The sequence below is a fragment of the Pongo pygmaeus genome, chromosome 19 (genome assembly GCF_028885625.2).
Source record: "Pongo pygmaeus isolate AG05252 chromosome 19, NHGRI_mPonPyg2-v2.0_pri, whole genome shotgun sequence".
Taxonomy (NCBI): domain Eukaryota; kingdom Metazoa; phylum Chordata; class Mammalia; order Primates; family Hominidae; genus Pongo; species Pongo pygmaeus.
In genome coordinates this window covers 75,661,598-75,677,810 of record NC_072392.2, presented here as the reverse complement: position 1 = coordinate 75,677,810, position 16,213 = coordinate 75,661,598, and the positions used below count along the sequence as shown (strand labels likewise).

General features: G+C 51.9%; 3 protein-coding genes across 6 annotated transcripts in view; 2 read left to right on the top strand and 1 right to left on the bottom strand.

Moving 5' to 3' along the window:
- RETREG3 (reticulophagy regulator family member 3) overlaps window positions 1-2,971 on the top strand; it is a 30,271-nt gene extending 27,300 nt beyond the window's left edge. The window contains exon 9 of the mRNA XM_054457621.2: window positions 208-2,971. Within this exon, the coding sequence (XP_054313596.1) occupies window positions 208-665 (458 nt within the window). The 3' untranslated portion in view covers window positions 666-2,971. The remainder of the gene's footprint in view (window positions 1-207) is intronic.
- Window positions 2,972-4,625: 1,654 nt separating this feature from the next.
- On the top strand, window positions 4,626-11,503 carry PSMC3IP (PSMC3 interacting protein). 3 transcript variants are annotated; one of them, XM_054457631.2, is made up of 8 exons: window positions 4,639-4,818; window positions 4,910-5,010; window positions 5,169-5,258; window positions 8,272-8,383; window positions 8,866-9,011; window positions 9,117-9,170; window positions 9,316-9,375; window positions 9,458-11,503. In XM_054457631.2, exons 1-8 carry the CDS (start codon window positions 4,785-4,787, stop codon window positions 9,512-9,514), a joined length of 654 nt encoding a protein of 217 aa, XP_054313606.1. In that variant the 5' UTR covers window positions 4,639-4,784; the 3' UTR covers window positions 9,515-11,503. The 3 variants fall into 3 exon arrangements, with proteins under 3 accessions (XP_063512721.1, XP_054313606.1, XP_054313605.1); XM_063656651.1 differs by having other exon boundaries at window positions 4,626-4,818; window positions 9,316-10,171; XM_054457630.2 differs by lacking the exons at window positions 4,639-4,818; window positions 4,910-5,010; window positions 5,169-5,258 and adding an exon at window positions 5,259-5,392.
- Window positions 9,251-16,151, bottom strand: MLX (MAX dimerization protein MLX). Of its 2 annotated transcripts, none has more exons than XM_054457629.2 (8): window positions 15,333-16,151; window positions 14,840-14,876; window positions 13,897-13,986; window positions 13,514-13,620; window positions 13,154-13,253; window positions 12,852-12,951; window positions 12,272-12,473; window positions 9,251-10,904 (listed from the first exon to the last, which is right to left on the bottom strand). In XM_054457629.2, the coding sequence occupies exons 1-8, from the start codon at window positions 15,372-15,374 to the stop codon at window positions 10,848-10,850; spliced, it is 735 nt and encodes a 244-aa protein (XP_054313604.1). In that variant the 5' UTR covers window positions 15,375-16,151; the 3' UTR covers window positions 9,251-10,847. The 2 variants fall into 2 exon arrangements, with proteins under 2 accessions (XP_054313604.1, XP_054313602.1); XM_054457627.2 differs by having other exon boundaries at window positions 15,171-15,435.
- Window positions 16,152-16,213: the final 62 nt, after the last annotated feature.

Here is a 16,213-nt window from a genome sequence, read left to right as displayed (position 1 = left end):
CAGGCAGTAGCCTCACGGGACAGAGAAGAAGAGAGGGGGAATTGTGTAGAGATCACAGCCATCTATAAGTGGAGGGGAAAGTTACACCAGTCCCATGGGTTTATTTCACCCTGAGAAAGCCAGGGTGGGAAAAATCTGGTCATGTGGGGCTGGGGCACAGGAGGGCCAGGTAGGTGCCATGACTCAGACACTTCTGTATTCTACCAGACCTAGATGGTCACAGTGATCCAGAGGAATCCTTTGCCAGAGACCTTCCAGACTTCCCTTCCATTAATGTGGATCCTGCTGGCCTGGATGACGAGGACGACACTAGCATTGGCATGCCCAACTTGATGTACCGTTCACCGCCAGGGGCTGAGGAGCCCCAGGCCCCACCTGCCAGCCGGGACGAGGCTGCGCTGCCGGAGCTCCTGCTTGGTGCTCTGCCTGTAGGATCCAACCTCACCAGCAACCTTGCCAGCCTGGTCTCCCAGGGTATGATTCAGCTGGCCTTGTCAGGGGCCTCCCAACCAGGCCCTTCTGGAGCACCTGCCCAGAGAGCAACGAGAGGCTTCCTCCGGTCCCCCAGTTCAGACTTGGACACTGATGCTGAGGGGGATGACTTTGAACTTCTGGACCAGTCGGAGCTGAATCAGCTGGACCCTGCCAGTTCTAGGAGCCACTGAGGCAGAGACTCCTTTTGGGAGTCACTGTGGTTTTAGGTTTTTTTCTCCCTATTCCACTTAAGGTGATGGGGCAAGGGAAGAACTCGGCTCCCCTCGCCTGAATTATATTTGTATGCTGGGTGGCCTGGCTGATGCTCAGAGGCCTGCTTAGAGAGGACACTCACTCCCCTCCCACCAGCTGGATGCCCATTTCTGAGCTCAGTCACTGAAGTGAGAGTATGCTCCCTCAAGGGAGGCTTCTCTCCATCAGGATGGTACTTTGGGGGAACAAAATAGTCAGGGATATTGGTTCCCCTTTGAGGAGGTGCTGCTGTTTGCTTTTAGGTATGAGTGCTCAGGGGCCCTCACTGAAAGAGCCCATGCCTGCCTTCCTCCTTTCATTGCCTCTCTAGAGCCCCCAAAGTCAGGCAGCAGCTGGAGTAGTTACATTGTCATCATCTTTTTTTTGAGACAGTTTCGCTCTGTTGCCCAGGCTGGAGTGCAGTGGTGTGATCTTGGCTTACTGCAACCTCTGCCTCCCAGGTTGAAGAGGTTCTCCTGGCCTCAGCCTCCTGAGTAGTGGGATTACAGGTGCCCGCCACTATGCCCGGCTAATTTTTCTTTTGGTATTTTTAGTAGAAATGGGGTTTCACCGTGTTGGCCAGGCTGGTCTCAAACTCCTGACCTCAAGTGATCTGCCTGCCTTGGCCTCCCAGAGTGCTGAGATTAGTCATCATCTTTTGTTAAACCAGGATTTGATTTCTTTTTTTTTTTTTTGAGACAGAGTCTCGCTTTGTTGCCCAGGCTGGAGTGCAGTGGCATGATCTCGGCTCACTGCAACCTCTGCCTGCCGAGTCAAGTGATTCTCCTACCTCAGCCTCCTCAGTAGCTGAGATTACAGGCATGCACCACCAAGCCTGGCTAATTTTTTTGTGTTTTTAGTAGAGATGGGGTTTCACCATGTTGACCAGGCTGGTCTAGAACTCCTGACTGCAAATAATCAGCCCGCCTCAGCCACCCAAAGTGTTGGGATTACAGGTGTGAGCCACTGTGCCCAGCGTGATTTTTTTTTTTTTTTTTTTTTTTTTTTTTTAAAGCAAACTTGTCCTTTGGTTTTGCAGAACAGGCCTGCTCCCTCTCCTCTAGCCCATCATTTCTTGGGGCCTGAACCCCAGTGCTCCAAAGTATTGCTTGTGAAATTTAAAAAATGTGAATATGATGTGGGGATGGGCCTCTTCTACATTACCTTGGCCCAGGGGGATCAGCTGACTGGGAGGATTAGTGAGCACCTCTGTATTTTGAGGACTGAGTCTTCTGGAGCTGTGTAGTTAATCTTCGGTTTCTGATAACCCCTGGGTCCATCTGGCCATCAGCCTCAGCAGTGAGCAAAGCAATACCATACTCATTTCTATGTTCCTGTTCCTTCCTCTGCTCCTCCTTTGGAGAAGCAGTAATTCCACAGGGGATGATACAGTAGCACTTTACAAATGGCTCCATGTCATTCATCCCAGGGGCCATAATCTCTTGCACCACCTATTCTTACTTCCTGTTCAGCTCCTTTATAGCTTTTATTTTCAACTGCTTCCCAACTTGGTGGGGCCTCCTTTAAGGATGAGCCAATAGTAAGAATGTGGCTGTAATCAGCAGAGACCCCTGTGAGGGGTGTCTGTTCTGCAGCCCCTAGTAAAATCATGTGAGACAGAAACTTAAACATGGTAATTGATTCTAAACCTGTGCCAGTCTATAGCCTCTGCCTCCCCAATCAGAGCTCAAGCCAAACTCTTCTGTCCTCTTTCCTTCTGCATTAACCCTTTGCTGATCCTCAGGGGCCACTCCCCCAACACCCCTGTACTTGGGTGAGGGATGTTGGACAGAGCCTGTTTTCAGGTACTGCAGGTGGGGGTGTGCTGACATGTTTGCTTTTGGTTGATGGAGAAGGTACAGAGGCCAGGGAGTGAAAATGGTTGACAGTGAGAAGGGGGAAGAGTTAGGTGTCTCATAGTCACTCATAGTGGGGTGGTCAGGGGTAATGGCATCTCCCCACTTTAGGCTTCTCAAACACTTTGGACACCTCTCAAGTTCAGATGTCTTACAGGTGAGCTCTGATGTGGAAAGACAGGAGGTATGGTGAAGGAGGGGGATTTCGTGTGTTTGCATGAGTGTGCGCTTCAGGCCTTGGGAGTTGGCAAGAGGGAGGGAAGGAAGGAGAGCAAAAATCTTCGGAAGGTGTTTCTTGTACCTGGGGGATCCTGCTCTGAATCTCCAGTCTCCACTGTGAACTGAGGAGGGGAGGAGTGTGCTGGGGAATAAATCTTGTATGAGAACAATCTTTAAGAGACTGATGCTGAATGGTGTCCTACCCTTGATAGGTCTTCTCTTGTAAATCTGAGTTCTGATTAATTTGAAGTGATAGCCTTAAAAGGAAGCCCAGGTATGAGCGACCCACCAGCCCACCCCTATTTTTCCTTCTTGATGGCCAGAACATCACCATAGTATGAGGCTACTTTCCTTCTTGTGAGAGCCCCACCATCAGCATAACTGGCACTCTTGGCTAGTATTTAGCCTGTATTTCCTTCATTTCTAATTCTTTTTTTTTGAGACGGAGTCTCGGTCTGCCCAGGCTGGAGTGCAGTGGTGCGATCTCCTCTCACTGCAAGCTCCGCCTCCCGGGTTCACGCCATTCTCCTGCCTCAGCCTCCCGAGTAGCTGGGACTACAGGCGCCCGCCACTATGCCCGGCTAATTTTTTGTATTTTTAGTAGAGATGGGGTGTCACAGTGTCAGCCAGGATGGTCTCGATCTCCTGACCTCATGATCCGCCCGCCTTGGCCTCCCAAAGTGCTGGGATTACAGGCGTGAGCCACCGCGCTCGGCCCCTTCATTTCTAATTCTTAATATTGTCTCCTAAACGTGCAGAGACAAGCACACGTTTTAAAGGCTAAGGAGGTTGTAGGTAGCAGAAGGCTTTAAAAAGTAGCACCTTACTCCTCCACTGGATGGTTTGAGCTGCAGGGACAGCTGCTCTTTGGCCTTCAGCTGACCTCAGAAACTAGAAATATTTATTTCAGGCTCTGTCCCATTGGCCACTGTGGTCAGGGGTGGAAAGCACCTGCCAGGTGTTGCCCTGAGATTGACTGGGCTAACAAACTTTTCCACAAGCTTTGTGGTTGAACAGCAGCCCCCTCCTAACCCTATCTTTCCTTGGCGTCCAAACTACAGCAGGTGTCGAGTGCCCCCTGGGTGCGAAGCTCGGTATTAAGCAAATAAGGGTGGTTGCTCTCCAAGGCGCTTAGCTGTCCCCCCTTCCCACTTTTTTTTTGTTCGAGACTGCATCTCGCTCTGTCGCCAGGATGGGGTGCAGTGGCGCGCTCATAGTGGCTCACTGCAGCCTCGATCTCCGGGGCTCTGGTGACCTACCTCAGCCTCCAGAATAGCTGGGACCACAGAAGCGCGCCACCACGCCTAATTTTTTGTACTTTATTTGCAGAGATGGGGTTTCATGTTGCCTAGACTGGTCTCGAATTCCTGGGCTCAAACGATCCGCCCGCTTCAGCCTCCCAAAGTGATAGGATTGCAGGCGTGATGTGCCACTGCGCCCGACCAAGGCGCTTAGCTTTCTATTAAGTTTTCCCAACAACTTTCCTACCACTATCTACTGTTCCTATTTTACAAATGACAAAACTAACCGACAAAAGAGCACTGGACCGTGGGACCAGAGCACCTCCCTGTGGGGTAACCTTGAGCTGTCGCTTGCCCAGGGCGGCAGCGGATGTCTGAAGCGTCTTCCAGTCCCAACACTCGACCTAACTCAAGGTCACCAGTGCTCAGCTGCGGCTGGAACTGGGTCTCGAAACTTGAAGGCCTTCTCTGCTGCAGCCTTCCTTCCCGGGGGCAGAAAGAGGAAGTTTCTTAGCCGTGGGTGCGCCGGCGCCTTCGCAGAGGCCCAGGGCTTGAGGTCCGGCCCGGATGTGCAAGTTCCGACCTGAAATAAACTATGGGGTCGGGGAGGAGTCGCCTTGCTCCTCCGGAAGGCTTCGCCTTCAGCCAATCACCGCTCGAGGCCCGCCCCCGTCGCCGGAAGGAGCCGTCGCCCCTAGCAACTACAACGTCCGGCTTTCTGAGTTGGGTGGCGGGAAAGGCGATGAGTAAAGGCCGGGCAGAAACTGCGGCGGGAGGTAACGGCGGCGTGGGCGCGGGTAAGACTCGGGAGGGCAGTGGGTGAGGAGGTCGGTTGAGTGGCCCCCTCCCCTGCCTTTCTCTCCGTAGCCGCCGGGATCCTCCTGAGGTACCTGCAGGAGCAGAACCGGCCCTACAGCGCTCAGGATGTGTTCGGGAACCTGCAGCGGGAACACGGACTGGGCAAGGCGGTGAGGACCCTCTCCCGGGATTCCCTCTCCGTCGGACTCCCTGGATTCAGGCTGGGGTCGTGCCCTTTGGAGCCTTGGGCGTTTTCCACATCACTGGCTGGATTTCCCCAGACCCAGGCCCAGACTCCTCTGATTGCCCCTTCTCTCTTCTCTGCCAGGTGGTGGTGAAGACGCTGGAGCAGCTGGCGCAACAAGGCAAGATCAAAGAGAAGATGTACGGCAAGCAGAAGATCTATTTTGCAGATCAGGTGAGGAGAACCTGCGCCGATTGTCACCCATGAGAGCCCGACAACGGGTGAATCTACTCCTAGTGTGAACTCTTTTGGAGACAAGGCCCCCCATGGAAAACTCACCTGTCTTAGGCCACCATCCTTAAATCAAGGTGTGTACTCCTCTTGTTAGGATCCCAACTTCACGAGGTTTCCAGATTTACAATATGATGGATGACAGAAGATCCTGTATTGTTGCTACCAAGATCCATTTCCGCTCCAAAGCTCTTATTCCTTATCATCTAGATTAGCAACACCCTCTGCCAAATGATGTTCCTCCTGCCTCCATCTGATTCTCTAAACACACATATCAAATTTATATTCTCCAGCCCAGACCTCCAGCTGGAATCTGTCAGGCATTAATATCAGAGTCAAAATTGCCACAGTGGAATGCCTCATCTTCCCCCCACCCCGGACTGGTTTCTTTCTAACATTCTTCTCCCCTAATGGAATTACTCTTCACTCAAACCAGAAACTTGGGAGCAATTCTTGACTTCCTTTACTAGTCAACCATCAAGTCCAGCTGATTTTTCCGTTTTTTGTTTTTGTTTTTTTCTTTGTCTTATTTTTATAGAGATGGGTCTTACTATGCTGCCCAGGTTGGTCCGAACTCCTGGGCTCAAGTGATCCTCCTGTCTTGGCCTCCCAAAGTGCTGGGAGGACAGGCGTGTGAACCACAGAGCCTGGCTGATTTTTCCATTCTTGAATCCACTCTCCTTTCCATCTGCCATGGTTGCTCTAGTTCACGCCCTCTTCATCTGTTGCAGTATCCTCCTAACAGATCTTGGCTCTTCAAACATATCTTAAACATTGCAGTCAGAATGATCTGTCTAAATAGATCTGGTCATGCACCTTCCCTATTTAAAACTGTTCAATGGCTCTCTAGTGCTGCAAAAAACATGTAAAAGGCACCGGAAGACACCCCAACCAGCCTCTGGCCTCACCAATCCTCATTATTTTTCTATCCACGAACACTAGATAATTCTGATGTGTTTTACTGCTCTGTCCTTTGCATGTTGTCTTCCCTGTACCTGCTTCTCTTCCTGGCCAGCTCTTTCTTTCCTTTAGGATTTCACTTAGACATCACCTTCTCCAGAAATCTTCCTTGAATGCTCCAAGCTAATTGTTTCTTTTTCAGGCCCTTACCTCTTTTTGTTATTGTTGTTGAGACGGAGTCTCGCTCTGTCACCCAGGCTGGAGTGCAGTGGCACAATCTCGGCTTACTACAAGCTCCACCTCCCAGGTTCACGCCATTCCCCTGCCTCAGCCTCCCGAGTAGCTGGGACTACAGGTGCCTGCCACCAAGCCTGATTTTTTTTTTTTTTTTTTTTTTTTTTGGTATTTTTAGTAGAGATGGGGTTTCATTGTGTTAGCCAGGATGGTCTCGATCTCCTGACCTCGTGATCCACCCGCCTCGGCCTCCCAAAGTGCTGGGATTACAGGCGTGAGCCACCGTGCCCGGCCCTGGCCCTTACCTCTTTTGAGGCATGCTGTATTACAATTATTTTTACTTGTCTCCTTTATTCAACTGAAGTTCCTCTAGGGTAGACCCCATTTCTCAATTCATTTTTATCTGATCAGCACCTCCGCAGTATCTAACATCCAGCAGATATTACTCGTTAAACTGAACAAACCACTTTCAAGGCTAACTTTCCTAAAACAGGCTGCATTTGTGTTACTCATCTAAAGATAATTCTCCAAAGGAGGGTTTGGCAAACTTTTTCTGCAAATGGCCAGACAGTATTTTTAGGATTTGTGGGCCATATATATCTCTTGTCGTGGCTGGCTGTATAACTGCCACAACTACTCACCTCTGCCACTGTAGAACAGAAGCAGCTGTAGACTATGTAAATGAATGGGTTGGGCTGTTTCAATAAAATTTTGTTTTCGAAAACATACATCTGGCAGGATTTGGCTTGCTGGCCATAGTTTGCTGGCCTCTGCCCTATAGGTTCACCTTGTCCAAGTGTAGAGTCCAGACTGCACTGGCTGGCATACTTTTTCAACCTGCTCCCCATCACCAACTGATGTGACCTCCCCCACCCCCGCACTGATCCCCAGTGCAGTTCTTTTCTAGCAGTGGCCCCTCATGAGAGAAGCTCCTCAGACTTACTGGAATCCCTTATCTACATGGATCCCAAGGCCCGGCATAGTGGCTCATGCATGTAATCCCAGCACTTTGGGAGGCTGAGGCGGATGGATCACTTGAGCCCAGGAGTTTGAGACCAGCCTGGGCAACATGGTGAAACCCCTTCTCTAGTAAAAATACAAAAATTAGCTGTGCTTGGTGGTGCGCGCCTGTAATCCCAGCTACTCAGGAGGCTGAGGCATAAGAATCGCTTGAAGCCAGGAGGCGGAGGTTGCAGTCAGCCAAGATTGCACCACTGCACTCTGGCCTGGGTGACAGAGAAAGAAAGGAAGGAAAAGAGGGAAGGGAGGGAGAAAGAAAGAGAGACAGAGAGAGAGAGAAGGAAAGGGAGGGGAAAGGAGGGGAGGGAGGAGAAGGGAAGGAAGGAAGGAGGGAGAGAGAAAGGAAGGTGGAAAGAAGGATGGGAAGGAAGGACAGGAAGGAAGAAGAAAAGAAGTCCGTCCATCCCATCCATCATGCTTCTTCACCAGTCCAGTTTCTATCTATTATGGAAACCCATGATCTAGGTTTCCCCACCATGGGAACAATGTTACTTAACTGCTTCAGTCCAGGTAGTGGTTTTATCACTAAATGGGAAGATTTCTGTCCTAATCAGTATCCTGTCAACGTAGTAGCTGCTTAAGGACAGGCATTAGATTTCAGCTTTTCTTTCCCACCTTTTTAGTGGGGCCGCTCCTTAACTGAAAACGATTTCTCAAAAGTACTCTCCCACTATTTCTGCAGACCCTCTGGAGAGTTTGGGGTGTGGCTGGTTCCTGAGCGTATCTAAATAGTGCCTTCCCAGGTGTGTGTTCCCATCTTTGTGCCTCACAACAGTTCACTTGTATTTTCCCTCCTTGGCAGGACCAGTTTGACATGGTGAGTGATGCTGACCTTCAAGACCTAGATGGCAAAATCGTGGCCCTCACTGCTAAGGTGCAGAGCTTGCAGCAGAGCTGCCGCTACATGGAGGCTGGTAGGACTGGGTAGCCCCTCAAAAGTGCCCATAGGCTTAGGTTCATTCTAGAGGTCAGGAATTACTAAATGAATGGTTCAATGACTGTGGCATCTTGTTGCAGCTAAGACCCCTTTGCTGGGCTCCCTTAGGCATAAAAAGAAATGTAGGATAACTAATGGCTTTTGTGTACCAACAAATGGACAAGATACGCATTTGTTCTCCCTGCCACGATTATCAGTACACTGTCCCCACGTTTCCCTTTATTCCTGCTTCTTTAACTGGCTACGCCTAAGTGTTCAACCTCACACCCACACTACTTGTAGATGGAGGAGGAAAGAAAATTAGAAGAATAAATAATCCTGTAAGGCTTCGTTTCCTGAGCATTTCCATGTGACATGATAGATCCAGAGCGAGGTGGAACACCTCAGGGAGCACCCACTGGGAAAGACAGAACTCCTTCCTCAGGGGTAGCAAGTGACCCCAGGGGGATGTGGTTTCAGAGCTCAAGGAATTATCTAGTGCCCTGACCACACCAGAGATGCAGAAAGAAATCCAGGAGTTAAAGAAGGAATGCGCTGGCTACAGAGAGAGATTGAAGAACATTAAAGCAGCTACCAATCATGTGACTCCAGAAGAGAAAGAGCAGGTGAGCTGGAGGACCGCTGTGCAGGTCCAGAGTGAACATCAGGGCTGAGCCCCAGAGGGCTGCTGTGGTTCTGAGGAGTTAGAGGAACTTGCTTTTTCCTTCTAGGTATACAGAGAGAGGCAGAAGTACTGTAAGGAGTGGAGGAAGAGGAAGAGGATGGTAAGTGTGTGGGAGCTCCGAGACAGTTCCCTGGAGGTGCTTTTGAAAATGGCAGGCACCAGATCAACCGCTACACAGTATCATAAACTGACAGGCAGTGCCCAGTGCTGCCCATCTGAAAACGGGTGGTTTTATTTCTTGTCAGGCTACAGAGCTGTCTGATGCAATACTTGAAGGATACCCCAAGAGCAAGAAGCAGTTCTTTGTAAGTGGTACTCTCTTCTTTCTTTGCTTCCCTGTGGTCTTATCCTGGTGACGTCTCATTCACTTGTCTCCCTGTCCCACAGGAGGAAGTTGGGATAGAGACGGATGAAGATTACAACGTCACACTCCCAGACCCCTGAGGGGCCCACGGTCGGGACTGGTGGGGACTGCAGAATGTCAGAAGAGTGAGATGTCTTGCACTGGCTACCTTGTTTTTGGTTGGCTTTTGTTGTTGTTCCTGCTACTTTTCACCTTTAAGCAGAGCAGTCAGGAGACAGGCATAAACCAGAGCACTGGGTGGAGGATGAGGGCTGGTGGCTGGGGGTAGGCCCAGCCCATTTCGTTGTCTAAACTGCAGTAGCTTGAGGTTAACATTTAGACTTGGAACAATGCTAAAGGAAAGCATTTGGCAATATTTATTATAATTTAATTTGATATAAAAATATTTAATTTCCTCTGGATAGTCAAACCTGCCAGATATCAAACCTGAGGAAGGCAGAAGTAAACTTGGAGAACTAGGGTAGAGAGAGGTTGCTATAAAACGAGCATTTGGAGGGCCCACGGCTTCACTCAGGACCTGCTGGGCTTGTGTACCCCAGGAGCCCTTTTGAATATCTTTTGTACGCTTTTCACCCCACCCCCAAGTCCTGGGAGAAATGCAGGCAACACTGAGACATGGGAGAGGCCAAGATATGCTTGACAGAAAGGGTGATTTTGAGGCCCAGTTAATATTTCAAAATTGTAACCGTAGCAAAACTGCATTGGTATTTAGAAAAATTAAAAATTTCCAGTATGTAGTGCTGTGTTAAACCTGCCTCTGCCGTGCAGCATCACAGCCTGTGGGAACCGGGAGGGCTTCCCTTATCACCCAGAGCAGAGGAGGAAGGTGATGGAATATGGGGTGAGGGGAGGAACCTGGTGGCCCCTCCCTGAGATGGCCAGAAAGCCCTTGGCCTCACCTGGAACTGACCAGGCACAAGGTGCCCTTTCACCCTTCATGGCTGGGGGAATATTTCCTCTTACTCTTTTTCTCCCATACAGCTACTGCCAAAATGCCCCAACTTGGGCCAGATGTTGCCCAAGAGACCAAAACAGAGGAAAACAGTGGAAAACAGTTTCCAAATCTATGTAGCTCATGAGCAGAAATCTGAGGCTTGAAGAAAGGGCTGAGAGGGCAGGACCTCTTTGGGGTGTCCAGAGCAGACTCCCATCCCAAGGACTTCCATGGAGTGGGGGGAAGGCTGGGTAGGTTTGAGTTTTATCGTCAATATAATAAATTAATCAGAAGCTTTCACAAAACAAACACCGCAGCTCCGCTGAAGATAAAATGGGGCTGGGAAAACCAAACACCAAGTAGAAACCAGCTGACCAGTGTGAGGTGTTGTAGTCCAATCTCCTGGGCCCAGCAGTTCAGTGGCCAAGTAGAGATTCAAGGGCCTCTTGTTGGCTGTTCTGCAGGTTTCCAAGAACCGGTCAGTAAAGCTGGTTTTTCAATTGGTGCAGGACGCCAATCACAATCTCCCGCAGGGTCTGGTGAGGGCAGCAGAGGAAGAAATAGACAATGCCCAGGTCAGCACAGAGTAGTTTCCAAGATGCCTGCCTAGATCAGCCATGTACTTTAGAAAAGTGCTTTAAAAATAGCCCCCCCGGGGGCCAGGTGTGGTGGCTAACGCCTATAATCCCAGCACTTGGGAGGCCAAGGCGGGTGGATCACCTGAGTTTCAAGACCAGCCTGGCCAATATAGTGAAACCCCGTCTCTACTAAAAATACAAAAATTAGGTGTGGTGGTGCATGCCTGTAATCCCAGCTACACAGGAGGCTGAGGTATGAGAATCGCCTGAACCCAGGAGGTGGAGGTTGCAGTGAGCTGAGATCACACCACTGCACTCCAGCCTTGGTGACAGAGTGAGACTCCGTCTCAAAAAAAAAAAAAAAGCCCCCAGGAAGTACTGATGTCTGCAGTTTAATTTGAGGTGCTCCTGAAGCAGGATGGAGAGATGGAAATACAGTAAAATGTTTCGGTAAAATTTAGGGAGTGGGTATACAAGTGTTCACTGTGAACTCCTCTCAACATCGCAATATGTTTAATGTGTTTCACAATAAAAATGTTGGGAAACGAGGCCAGGCACAGTGGCTCATGCCTGTAATCCCTGCACTTTGGGAGGCCGAGGCGGGTGGATCACAAGGTCAGGATGTCGAGACCATCCTGGCTAACACAGTGAAACCCCATCTTACTAAAAAATACAAAAAATTGGCCAGGTGCGGTGGCACACGCCTGTAGTCCCAGCTACTCGGGAGGCTGAGGCAGGAGAATGGTGTGAACCCAGGAGGTGGAGGTTGCAGTGAGCCGAGCTTGTGCCACTGCACTGCAGCCTGGGCGACAGAACGAGACTCCCGTCTCAAAAAAAAAAAAAAAAATGTTGAGAAACGAACAAGAAATCTCAGACACAAGTTTAAAGCCTCAGAAAAAGCAACCAGACTTCAATTAGAAGACTTACTGCAATACCATTAGCACATCTCCATTATAAATAAATTTTAAAAAAGCTCTTGGGGCAACTACTTTAGTGGGCCTGAAGGTGGGGTCCTAGAATTTGCATTTCCAATTCTGCTGCAGATGCCTGGGGCTTCCATACAGGGGCAGCGATAACATGGGCTAAACAAAAGCCAAGAGCTGGACTTGACATTGAGCTCACATCACACTTGCCGAATGAAACCATAACATGAAGATGTGTGATAGACAGCAAAGAAAAGGGAAAATACCAGGGCCCTGAAAGCTGTAGAAATGCCCTTAAGATCTAAAAGCAACTGCCATGCTTTTCTCAACAGCTGATGGCTTGGGCCACTTTGCTTGACAGTAGAGAAAACCGCAGACCCTGTGCCTACTGTTGCCCCATACCTGAGGCTTACAGTGCTCCTCAATCCAGCTGAAGACACAGGCTGACAGCTCCTGGAAGCTGGCCACTGAGATGGAGGCATTGAAGGACTGGAACAGGGAATCCATGATGCCTTGAAACACGTTGAACTTGACCTGGTCAGAGACCTGGTCCTCCCCTTCATGGGGGTTGTCCTGGTGTGCCTTCACAATCTGCTCATAGTTCCTAAAAGCATGCGGGCCAGGGCTGAGGTGCTGCAGCAGCTCCACCCACCCAAGAAGAATGACGGGACTGTCCTATGTACTCCCAGGAATGGCAGCCCCAGAGAGCTTCTGGGTGGGGTTCAGTATCAGGGAGACACTGCTTCCAGGCCAGGAATGGTGGCCCTCTCTCTCCAACCTTCCTTACATTAATCCAACAGGCATTTCCTGAGTGTCTGCCATGTGTAAGGACAGTTGTGGATACACAGTCCTTCTACTGGCTAGCTCAGGAACTGAGAGTATTATCTGTACTGTAGTAACTGATGTGGCCTTTGAACAAGGGAAGGTGTGCAATGAAGTTGCCTCAGAAGCTCTGGTTCCCCCCATTCAGCACCCCTCTTACACTTTCATGATCTTTAGGGCTGTGACATCCTTGCGTAACGTAGACACCTCCTCCTCCTGCTTTTTCTTCTCCTTGTGCAAAAACTGAATGTAGTCAATGGCTAGGGTGGGGGCAAGAAAAAAGGACAGGTACAGAAGTATTCTCAACCCAGAAGATAAGGTTGACTTTGTTCCCCTTTCCCCAGACCCCAACTATCCCATGGCAATCACCACACCAAGGCCGAGCCATGGGTGGGTAGGAGGCGCTGGCCTCTTCACAGCCCCTCTTGGCTCCAGCCCCTCCAGTGCTTTCCTTAGCCATACTCTTTTGTAGAACGATGGCTTTGCTGAGCTTTTGGGAGCCAATGGAGAAGTCCTGCTGCTGGCAAGTGGGGACGATGGTCTGAAGGTCATCATAGCCTCTCTGTGGAGACAGCAGGGGAAATGGGTTCTTTAACCCTGAGAGATTAAAGTAAAATGGCACAAAGTTGCTCCATGACACCAAGTTCTATGCTCACAAACTCAACGGGGTGGGAAGGCTGCAAGGGAGGGGTTTGTGCCTGGGACTATACTACCTGCCCACCCCCTAGGGTGCCTAGGACTGTCTGAGAGGGTCAGGGCACAGGGAAGCTGAACTATGCAGGGCCCTCCTGCACTGGCTGAGGCACAGGCCTCCCTGGTCACCTTGATGGCGTCCCTCCTCTTCTGCTCAGCCTGAGTGTGTGCGCGCCGCCGCCGGTCTTTGTAAGACTCCTTGTAGGCCTCCTGGTGGTAATCACTGTCCTCGTCATCTACGCTCAGAGATGGGGGCAGGGAGAGGTCATCTTGGGGCCCAGTGGGGTCCAGCTAGCCCACCTTTCCCCAGCTGGGAAGAAGCTGGTGTCCAGAGAAGGCAGATGGACAGAAGAACCTAATGTTCCAGATGAGGTGAAAGATGGTGAGACCCTGTGTCTGATACTTTGGCTCCAGCACCCCTGTGTGGATGGCTGGGGCTTCCCTGTCTAGGAAAGGTACTACAATTATGACATATCTGAGCCCCCCAAGGTAGGGGGGATGTTACCGCCTACCTGTGTTGGGGACAGAAGAGGCACTGGTGGAACCGATGCTATTAGCTCTGGACACTACACTCCCCTTGCGGGTGCTTTCTACAAAAAGCCCTGGAAAAGAGAGGCCCCAATAACTAAGGGGCGGGGTGGGGAACATTGCCAGACCCTCAGACACCTGTAGGACACAATGGCTTTCTTTTATTATTTTTTTTTTTTTCAGACGGAGTCTCGCTCTGTCACCCAGGCTGGAGTGCAGTAGCACAATCTCGGCTCACTGCAAGCTCCACCTCCCAGGTTCACGCCATTCTCCTGCCTCAGCCTCCCGAGTAGCTAGGACCACAGGCGCCCGCCACCACGCCCGGCTAATTCTTTTGTACTTTTAGTGGAGACGGGGTTTCACCGTGTTAGCCAGGATGGTCTCGGTCTCCTGACCTCGTGATCCGCCTGCCTCGGCCTCCCGACCTCGTGATCCGCCTGCCTCGGCCTCCCGACCTCGTGATCCGCCTGCCTCGGCCTCCCAAAGTGCTGGGATTACAGGAGTGAGCCACCGCGCCCGGCCACACAATGGCTTTCTTAAATGCTGACCTCTTCCCTTCAACTCAAAGCCAACCATACTGGGCCCCCCACTTCCTGCCACACCACGCTGCAGTGCTCTGCTCCCTAGTGTCTACACTGCTCCATAGGCCTGCATGATACCCCTGGCTCACAAACGGGCATCTGGACGTGATGAGGGTGTGAGTGATCAGCTGTCACTAGTTCCACTACTTCCCTGTTCCAGAGCAGAGGGAACTAGGTGTCACCCTCAGTTGTTTTCTGCCCTTGTCCTTCAGCTCCTGCTGTCTCAAGCCAGGAACTCTGCTCAGGGACAGTGGACTGTGCTCAGGCGTGGTTGGCAAGGCCACAAGAATCTAGAAAGCCTGGACGGGAGTGTCCCTCTAGAGCTTAAGACGGGGCGGCTACTCACCGGGGTCCAGGCTGTTGTCGCTGTAGGCATACTCCACCTGCGGCACAGAGCACGGGAAGGGCCCGTCAGACCTCCACCCCTGGGGGGAGGCGCCCCTTCCACTGCAGGCACGCACAGTGCGCCCCCCATTCCGGGAAGGCGCCTCTGTCACCCTGCGCGCGCGCGCGCGCACACACAGCCCGGGGTGCGCGGGCCGCTTAATGAGTCCTCCGAGACTGGCACAGGCTAGACCGTGCGAGTGCCTCCCCTGTGTATGATCCCTTCCGCCCCTACTCCACCCCAATCCCCCGTTCCCCCGACTCGCGCGCACACGCCTCATTTGTTTCCCCACCTTGGTACACGCGGGGTGAGAGCTGTCTTCTCTGCAGCCCCGGGGCCCGGAGAGCGTGGGGGACTTTGGGGACAAGAGGGAAGCCCCTCGTCTTCCGGCCCCCCTACGTGCACGAGCCCGACCCGCCCTCCCCTCGCTGGCGTGCGCGCCCACGGGGCTTGCCTTGACCCAAGGGTCCTCGGGAGAGGCGCCCGGCTCCGTCATCTTGCACCCACCGGACCGGAAACCAGCCAGCGGGCGGGCCCCCTGCGGCGAAGAAGTGGGTGGTGTGCCCACGTGACCCGCGCCCGCCAATCCGCGACCGAGAGGTGGGGCAGGGCGAGAGCATCGCGCATGCGTGGCCCAGACTTTTCTCCACGGTTCCAGCCGTCAAAGCCCGGCGCTTGGCCTGGCGCCAGCCTCCTTCGGGGCTGCTCCCAGCTGTGCCTGCCCTCCCCGGGTTAGGCACTGGAATGGCGGCGACATGAAGCGCGTTTTGTAAGATGGAGTCCCCTCAATTGGCTTGTCAGCACACCACCGCAGGTAGTGTGTGCACGCGCACTGTCCGGCCGGCCGGCTGGCTCCCCACGTTACTCTGAGGGCGGCCTCCCCGCGCTCACCGGACCTGCACTGCTGGCCGGTGTGTCAGGAGCCGGGCAGAGAAGCCCCCAGCCACATCGTCCGACCCCACCAGGCTGCAAGCTCTGTGACGGCAGAGGCCCCGCCTGGCACGTGGAAGGCTGATCTTCCAACACTCAGCCCAGTGTCTGGCAGGATGCATGTGGAATGAATCCTTGCAAAGAACCTGCTAGCTAGGTTATGCGGCCTCTCATATTAAAAACAAAACAAAAACAATAAAAGACGGCAGTACCTAGAAAGTCTACACCTTCCTCAGAAGCACACAGCTGGTCAGTGGGAGGGCCAAAGCTCGCCTCTGGCTAGCCTCAAAGGCCATCCTCTTAACCACCGCATTGCCCAGGCTTCCAGCTCAGGCCTGGGCCCTGCACTTGTGGCTTAAGGATCCCAAAGCCTAGGGGCATTGGAGCAGTAAGCAGACACCATAC